The following is a 9532-nucleotide window of genomic DNA, read 5'->3' on the forward strand; positions in this document are numbered from 1 at the left end:
TAAAATTTTATTTAATTTTGTTAATATGAATTGTTTTTTATGCACAAAATCTTTTGAAAACGTTAAAATTTATCTCAAACATTTGCAATATGTCCACAAGTGTAAAAACACATTGTGCAATTTTTCGTGCACTGCTTTTTCAACAAAATTCTCCAAAATCATTTTCACCAAATATTACAAAATCTAACATATCATACGCCAAAGAAGAAAATATCAATAGTTGTACTCAGCCTGACAATTGTGTAAACTTTTTTACTAAATCAACTGAAAACTCTAATAATCCAGACATTAGTAACAAAATAACAACTTTTATTCTAGATTTGTTTGGATGCGTAACAATTACTAGAAAAACTGCACTTAAAATTACGAATAGTATACAACAGTTAGTTGTACAACCAATGTTAGATAAAATTTGTACCAACTTGCGTTGTAACCAAGACTGTGTTGCTACAGTTCCTAAAGTATTTACATCCGTAATAGATTTGCTAAATATGTTTAAATCTGATTATAAATTTAAACAATTTCTTGTTTCAAATGATATTTATTCAGATCCCATGGAATACATTATAAATGATTCTTCAAGTATTAATAAATTATCATCTGTTTCAAAAGGTGTTATACTACCATTACAAGATAACTTAAGATGATTCCTTGAGTTACCCAATATTGTCGAGTCAATGAATTGTATTTTGAATACAATTCAGGCAAGCAATGCTTATATTAATGTATGTTCCGGCAGTGTTTGGAGAAACAAAGTTATTCAGTTCGATAAAAAATTTGTTGTGCCTTACCTTTTATATGAAGACGATTTCGAAATCAACAATCCATTAGGATCGAAGAGTAACATACACAAATTGTCAGCAATATATTTAAATCTTCCATTGTTACCGCGTGAACACGCTTCTAAATTAAATAACATTTTTGATGTTTGCCTTACCATGACGTCTACTTTACAGTTTGGAACAGAGAAAAATTTTGGACAAGTTTGTTCTGTTCTTAAGACTTTAGACGATAACGGTATTGTTATAAATTTACAATCAAAAAGTGTACGTGTACATTTTGTACTAGCTGCCGTAATCGGCGATAATTTGGGGCTTAATACAATGCTGGATTAATCACGGTCGTTTTCAGCAAATTATTTTTGTAGAATTTGTAAAAGCCATAAAAACGTAACTAAAACACTATGTTGTGAAGACGAAACTGTATTAAGAACTTCCAAAAATTAGTTGGATGATGTAGTTGTTGGAAATAGTAGTGAAACAGGTATAAGAGAAAACTGTGTGTTTAACATGATACCGTCATTCAATGTTGTGAACAACATATCGGTTGATATAATGCACGATCTGTTTGAGGGAATTTGTCACACAGAACTTATAAAATTTTTAAATTTTTTTATTTTTGAAAAGAAGTTTTTCACTCTTGATATGCTTAATAATCGTTTAACAAATTTTCAGTATCCTAACGCAGATAAAAGCAATAAAGCAGTAAATTTTACACTAAATTGTTTAAAAAGTCTAAAATTAAAAATGTCAGCTACAGAAACCTACTGTTTCTTACATTATCTTCCGCTTATTATTGGTGATTTTATTTCCAAGAAGGATGCAGTTTGGAAACCAAGTGTTAACGGCGGGCGGTTTTAACGCGCATAAGTGGAATTCGAACCGTTCGGAAGCTCTTACATTATTGTCTTCTGATCTCATCGCAGAAACGAGTACCCTAGACATTGATGATGGTCACTCTCCTCGCGAGCTCGGACTTCTCTGGAATAAAGTAGACGATCAATTTCTATTTAGTTTGAACTTTATGCGCGAAAATTCTGTAAAATTTACCAAACGTTCGGTATTATCATTTATTGCGCGGTTATTCGACCCTCTCGGGTGGTTGTCTCCGTTGATAATCACAGCGAAGATTTTCATGCAGGAATTCTGGACGCGCAAACTCGACTGCGATGAATCTTTACCAAACGATTTGGTTTCAAAGTGGACGTCGTTTCTTGACGATTTTCGCGATATTCCAACTATTCGCGTACCGCGCTGGCTTGGGATGAACAGCGACGTCACTTCCATTGAATTGCATGGTTTCGCGGACGCTTCTAATAACGCGTTTGGAGCGGTCGTTTACCTTCGTGTAACCAAACCCGGTAAAGTTGTAATTTCGTTAATTGGTTCTAAAACAAAAGTGGCGCCTTTAAAAAGTGTTACTATCCCGCGGCTCGAGTTATGCGCGGCTGTTCTTCTAGTGCGGTTGACGAAACGCGTTCTAAGTGTTTTAGACTTCCAAGATGTTCCCCTCCATCTGTGGAGTGATTCGACGGTGGTCCTTTCATGGATATACAGCCACCCAAGCAGATGGAAGGACTTCGTCCGTAATCGAATAATAGAAATCCAGGAATTACCCGAAGCTCAGTGATCCTATGTTACGAGTCAAGACAACCACCCTGCTGACCACGCTTCCAGAGGAGTTCCCGTACATCGACTCCAGCATGATTCGTTTTGGTGGTCAGGACCTTCGTGGTTGTCTCTACCTTCGTCCAACTGGCCTTCCGGTCGACCAGCAGCACCACCCGAGGCAAAACGAGAGCAACGTTCCAATCCAATTATTCATACAGCATCTGTCATGTATGGCTGGGACCTGAAACATCGATATTCAACGCTTAATAAGCTTCTTCGCGTCACAGCCTGGTGCTTTCGCATTTTCAACAGACTAAAATTTGATTTTGTTACAGAAATTCTTTCACCAAAAGAAATTAACCATGCTCTTATGTTCTGGATACGAGAATGTCAAAAGTTTCATTTCGACGAAGAAGTCAGAACTCTGCAAGAAGGACTAGTGGTAAAGAATTCAAGTTCGTTGTACCGACTTACTCCATTCCTTGATGGTGAAGGATTTCTTAGAGTGAAGCATCCAATTATATTGCCCAAAGAATCCAGATTAACATTATCAACAAATTTTTTTTCTCGGAAACCGTTATACCTTACGGTGTTTGGATGGTAAACTTAAATCGCTAAACGCATCCTCTAAATCATCCTAAAATTTCATCAATTTTGGAGGTGCCCAACGGGGTCAAATTCACCCTCAAAGTCCACGCCGCGCAGTGTACCTATAGAGTCTAATAACAAATTTTTTTTTTCTCGGAAACCGTTATACCTTACGGTGTTTGAATGGTAAATTTAAATCGCTAAAGGCATCCTCAAAATCATCCTAAAATGTCATCAATTTTGGAGCTGCCCAACGGGGTCAAATTCACCCCCAAAGTCCGCGTCGCGCAATATACCTATAGAGTCTAATAACAAATTTTTTTTCTCGGAAACCGTTATACCTTACGGTGTTTGGATGGTCGATTTAAATTGCTAAAGGCATCCCCTAAATCATCCTAAAATTTCATCAATTTATTAGTCCGGTGATGCAGAAGATGACATATTGTCTTGGAATTAAGCAGTCTCGCACCCCGTTATATCATCCAGAAGCCAATCCCGTCGAACAAACAACCGGGATCTGAAGACGCAACTGTCTATCCTAGTAGCCGACGACCATGGTGATTGGGTGGAAAAGTTACCATCCATACGATTCTCGATGAACACGGCCACTTCCTTATCTACGGGTGCGACACCTGCATACATGACTTTTGGTAGAGAGCTACGTACTCCGGACGATGTCACGAGGGATTTGAGGGCCATCGACGACGCAGAGAATTTCGTCCCTCAGATGACCCCATACTTAAAAAAATTGGCCGGAGTTCTAGCGGAAGCTAGAGAAAGGAGTGAACACCAACAGGACCGCAGGAAGATTTACGTGGATGCTAAGCGTCGCCCAACCGTCTGTTACCAGGAAGGGATTGAGTCATGGTGAGTACACATTTCCTTAGCAACGCTAAGCTAGGGAGGTCCTGAGACGACACTCACCTACTAGTTACGAGGTAACAACCGTGAATGATGACAAAAATCCGATGGGTCGTTATCACGTATCAGACTTGACTCCCTACGTTGAAGACAAAGAAGCCGGAATACTACCCACTCCAGCACATTCCTTGCGGAAAAGAGGACGGCCAAGGGGTAGCATCAGGGGGGTGAAGGTAGTATCTAAAAGTCGGCAACGATTACGTCACATTCATGCCATGCATGCGCAAATGCCAATTCTCCCTCGCTTAGGTTTGACAACACCGCAATTTTCAAGTATCACCGGTTTCGCACCGTTTACTGGCAATTTACCCCCACTTCTGCATGGTCTGTCCTAAACACGCCGACGCGCTCCAGTATGACGAGTATGACAGAATCGAAAAGAAATAACCGTTGTAGTTTAAAGTTAAGTCATGTTAGTTTTAAGGTAAAATATTCTCTTAATTAATTTCGTATTAATTTTTTTGATTACTGCATTGTAATTTCTTGTATTGTCATGTCTAATCTCGCCGTATCATCCTTGTCTAGAAAGAAGTGGTGCTGTAAACACCCTTCCTTAAAAGCTTGTTAAAAATGTTGTTTAGTTCACTTTTAAATTTGTGTTTTGTTTCTTATTTTATAAATGAAAAAAAAAATAATAACGGAGTTAACCAGTTCAAATTTCGCGCCTAGTTGTGCCATGCAAAAGTGGGGGTAAAATGTGTTGCTCTGATTTTAACATGTAGTTGGCGCTTCTTCTATATATCTGTTCTGTGAGTAATACTATACTATACTACTGTTCTGTGGTGAGTAACCCCCGAGCCTTAGAGAGAAATACGTCGCGCCTAACAGAGAAAGCACATAACGTAAAACCCCGCTCTTTAATTTATTTTCTTTACAATATCGTTTGTAACCGTTCTTTATCATGTACAATATTTTTATTGAATTTTAAAAATTATTTTTATTCTACCACATTTTAGGTTGTTAATGGATAATTTATTTTTTTAATCTATTTTTTGTTTTTTGTAAATTATATAAAAAATCATTTTATTAAAAACAACTTTTCATGGCACACTACAATACTCACCCTTCCGTGAAAAAGAAATTAATAAGAAGAGGAAGGTAAAACAATGGTACAACTTAAGAAATTAATATGTTGTAGTAATAAAAAATAACGATTATATGTTAAAATGTACTTTTCTATTCGGGGATGACACATGTTTATCTATTTCCGAATTATTAAATTTAATACAATAATATGATATTAACAATAATTTTATCATTGCCTTTCTGAATTACGAAATATTTGGTTGCTTTTGTCAGAACTTTGAAAGGTCCTTCGTATCGCGGAGGTAACGACGGTTTCAAACCTTCAATTCTAATGAAAACGAAATTTGATTTGTGCAAGTCTTTATGAATACAAGGTTTTTGAATAGAGTGAATAGACATATTCACTGGTTTTAATTTTGAAAAAGTGTCTCTTAACACTTTACTGACCGCTCGCGATTCAACAGCTTACGCACATCCGACCGGCCGCGCAGCCGCAGATTCTCCCTGGCGCCGGCTGTTTTTCGGTCTACTATCCGTGCAAAAAGTCAAGGCCCCTCACTTTAAGATCGATATCTTCGCAACCGCTCGATAAAAAAAATTGCGGAAAAGTTTGTTATAATAACTGAACATTTCTACGTAACATATGTTAATTTGAAAATTTTCGGATCCGCGGTTTTCTTTTTATCGCGAGTTAAATGAAAAAAGTACCCGATTTTTTACGTTGCCGGCAACTTTGTCCATTTGGCGATTTTTTTTCTCAAAAAGTATCTGACGTAAAAATTTCAATTTTGAATAGGTGGTAGCCTGATGTGTTCTTATTGAGAGCCATATTTTATTTTTTCGATATTCCATACCGTTTCGTGGAAAATCGCGGTTTAGCAAGACGCAGTTGTATCGAAAACGGCTGGATGGATTTCATCGCGGATTTGACCAAAATATGTCAAATAATTGCGTATATCGGATACCGTTATCAGTTTTTCAAAGTTATGTCTCTCTAGTTACTGATAGTAGACCATCGCACTGGAGTATCTGTGCGTTTCGTAGGCTCAGACAGAATTGTCCACCATCTGTTATTATGGAATATACATATTATAGGATAATTAGATTTAATAAAATGTTTTATTTTCACGATAATAATAAATTATGTTTATTTTATCTATTAAACGGTTTTCAGTTTAATAATTATGTAATAATACCATTATAATTCATATAATGACATACTATATATATATATATATATTATAATATTTCAACAATAAATAATTAATATTTTTTCAAGGTATGATATCGTTCAAAACAGTTACCTTTATGTAATGGAACATTGCAAAATTTACAAACAAAACATGTTCTACTTCTTTTCTTTTGAACAGCACAAACTCTACACTGTCTTTGAGGTTTCACACTTTTACCGTTAGTTACTATATTTATAAGTTTATGTTGTCTGAAATTCGAGAGTCTTCCGGGATTGTCAAATTCGGGTGCTCTCCTTGTGGGTGCAGAACTAGGTATATTGTCGTCTTGTTCCATACAATTAGTTTCATTATCTTCTATCCATGAAACTGCCACCTTGTGCAAGAAATTCTTGTACGTAATACTTTTTCCATTTAAAACTGTGTATGCTTTAAATGAATTAAAAAGCGCACAGTTTATAAAAAACATTACAACCCGTTTAGTCCATTTTTTTGTTTTTCTGAAAATGGAATAGTATGCTAGATATTGGTCCGCGCGATCTACGCCCTTCACATATCTGTTATAATCTATGATGGAATTAGGCTTTTGTATTGGGGCATTTGATCTTTTACTTCTGCTTGTGGATTCCGTCAATTGTGCAGAATGTATAGAAGATATCATATTTACATTCCTTTTGCCATTATTCCATACTTCTAACAAAATTTGACGATTCCTACGAAATTTGTGCTGACCTCTTGAAAGTCGTAATATTTGTAGAGATGGAGGAAGACCTCTATTTTTTCGAATGGTTCCGCACACTCGCACTTTATTTCGCAGTAGAATTTTAGCCATCTTGACGCTGTTATAATAATTATCTAGATAAATGTGGTGCCATATGTTTTTATATGGTTCAATAACCGTTAAAACCGTATTTTCCAATTTTTTGCCGTCAGCAGCATACACGTGAAAATTGCATATGTATCCTGTGACAGCTTCGCACACCATTCTTACAAGTATTCCGTATTTTGTAATTTTTGCCGGATTGTACGTTTTAATGGATAACCGACCTCTCCACGGAATTATACATTCATCCAAAGATAATTGCTGATTGGGCTTATATACATCGTTAAATTTTTGCTGCAAATAATCAATGACAGGCTGGATTTTAGCAAGCCTATGTGCATTGTGAGGGATGTTATCGTTATTGCAAAAATGCCAGCTCTGCATTATTTGCACAAATCTGTTTCTGCTCATGACTTGCGAAAAGAAAATGGAGTTTCTATACTTGGATCTGTTGACCAATAGTCGTAGAACACGTCTTTTTTTACCTGACCCATTAGAACTATTAGTCCTAAAAATTTTTTCGTTTCCGTTACCGTTATATCTGTCCACTTTTTCGCTCTTGATGGAATTTTATACTTTTGTATCGTCTGGTAATGATATCTGTTGGATTCCTTCACTAAGTATTCGAAAAAGTCCATTCCAATAAATAAATTGACGCTATCCATCACATTTTCTGTAGAACTAGGCATAATTTTTATGCCAGGGCTGCCTTCAAAAGGTTCCAAAATTACTGCTTCATCTTCTGTCAACCATATATCATCGTCATCTTCAATGTTATTTGTATCGTCTTCGTTGTTACTTATCTCGTCGTCTTCTGAATCACTGCATCTTAGTGGCAATACAGAACCCCGCTTTCGAATTATTATATCGCTGCCATCACTTTCGTCACCACTATTACTTCCTGAATAACTGTGAGGACAATCTGATAAATCGTCTAAATAAAACTCTCCAATACAATTTTTTTCGCTCATCGTAAACGGTAAATTTTTTAAAAACGGTGTGAAAATCTGAGTTTACGAAGCAACGCAATGAACGCAAATGAGCAATGTATCTCAATAAAACAAGTTAAACAAGTAACAATTGTTAATTGCCGTGGGAACCGAGCGTTCGGCTGTTTTTAGGTACGCGCGATATAAAAGCCGATTAATAGGCGATCGGTCGGTAAGCATCGGCAACAAAAAGCCTATTAATAGGCGATCGGTCGGTAAACGTTGGCAACAAAAAGCCGATTAATAGGCTAGCGGTCAGTAAAGTGTTAAACTGGAGAGGAAAGGCTCATAGTCAATAGATGAATTAGCAGGTATGAAGAACTCTCCAGGAAGTCTTAGTGGTTGCCCGTAAAGCAGTTCTGCTGAGGTGCAACCTAGATCTTCCTTAAGTGATGTTCTTAATCCTAGTAGGATGAGGGGTAGATTGTTGTTCCATCTAGTAGAGTCTCCTTTAGCGATGATAGCCGTCTTCAATGATCGATGATGTATGTATTTGTCGTGTGCCAAGTAATGTGTTAAATTTTGAAAAGAGGTTTGATTCGAATTGCCGTCCCTGATCATGTGTTATTGTGGTAGGTATACCAAATCGACTAAAATAATGCCGGAAGAGTGTGTTTGCTATAGTAGACGATGTGATATCTTTCAGCGGAAAAGCTTCTGGCCATCGAGTGAAGCGCTCGATAACTGTAAGTACATAAGTACAACCTAGGGACGGAGTGAGTGGTCCAATCAAGTCGATATGTATATGATCAAATCTAATTTTAGGAATTTTGATGTTGATGATTGGCGATTTTGTATGTTTTTGAATTTTTGCTTGTTGACATTTTAAGCAGGTTTTGGTCCAAACATGAATTTGCTTTGACATGTGTGGCCAAAAGAATCTTGTTTTGATTGCATGAATGGTGGAACGTATTCCGGGATGAGATAAGCTATGAATTTTGTCAAAAATTGCTTGTCTGAACTGTTGCGGAATACAAATTCTTGGAGATGATGAAGAGGTTTCACACCACAGTTTGATATCGGATTGTGATGTTGTTTGATGTGTTAAACGATAAGATTTTGAAGGATTGTTGGAAAATCGCTTATTTAGTAAGTTTTCCAATTCTATGTCAGCAAGTTGAGCGTTGCTAAGGGCTAGAAAATCTGGATAAGATGAATTTAGAGATCCGATGTTTCTTCTGGATAGAGTATCTGCAACAATATTTGAATTTCCTCTGATGTATTTGATATCTGAAGTAAATTGTGCAATATAACTTAGATATCGGGTTTGTCGAGGAGTTTTGTCTGTGAACGAAAAAATTGATGCGACAATGGGTTTGTGATCTGTATGTAGCGAACCGCAGATCAGTTCAGATTTTGGTAATTAATTATTGATATTTTTATTCATTCTCGGATAGAGGGGATCGCTGCTCGACTCATCCTTCCCTTCCTTTTCTTTTGTCTAATTGTTATAGTTGTAATTGTTTGATTGGTTAAACCACGCGTTGACCAATAAGATTATTCTTAGAGTTAAGAGCGTTCAGGGGGGAAACGTTTTCCTTTTGTTTTCCTTCCCTCTCTTTTGTTTAATTGCTGATGTTGCAATTTCTAATTGGTTGAGCCATG

The 9532-nt window shown here is 36.7% G+C and overlaps 1 protein-coding gene across 1 annotated transcript; it reads right to left on the reverse strand.

Moving 5' to 3' along the window:
* Nucleotides 1-7345: 7345 nt before the first annotated feature.
* LOC111421712 (piggyBac transposable element-derived protein 4-like) lies at nucleotides 7346-7909 on the reverse strand. Its single transcript, XM_023054892.2, has one exon. It carries the CDS (start codon nucleotides 7907-7909, stop codon nucleotides 7346-7348), a length of 564 nt encoding a protein of 187 aa, XP_022910660.2.
* Between the last annotated feature and the right edge of the window lie 1623 nt (nucleotides 7910-9532).

The sequence above is a fragment of the Onthophagus taurus genome, chromosome 6 (assembly GCF_036711975.1).
Source record: "Onthophagus taurus isolate NC chromosome 6, IU_Otau_3.0, whole genome shotgun sequence".
In the NCBI taxonomy this organism is placed as follows: domain Eukaryota; kingdom Metazoa; phylum Arthropoda; class Insecta; order Coleoptera; family Scarabaeidae; genus Onthophagus; species Onthophagus taurus.

Bases quoted from the DNA above. Each gene is read 5' to 3' on its own strand.
- LOC111421712 (XM_023054892.2), bottom strand. From the start codon at position 7,909: ATGAGCGAAAAAAATTGTATTGGAGAGTTTTATTTAGACGATTTATCA.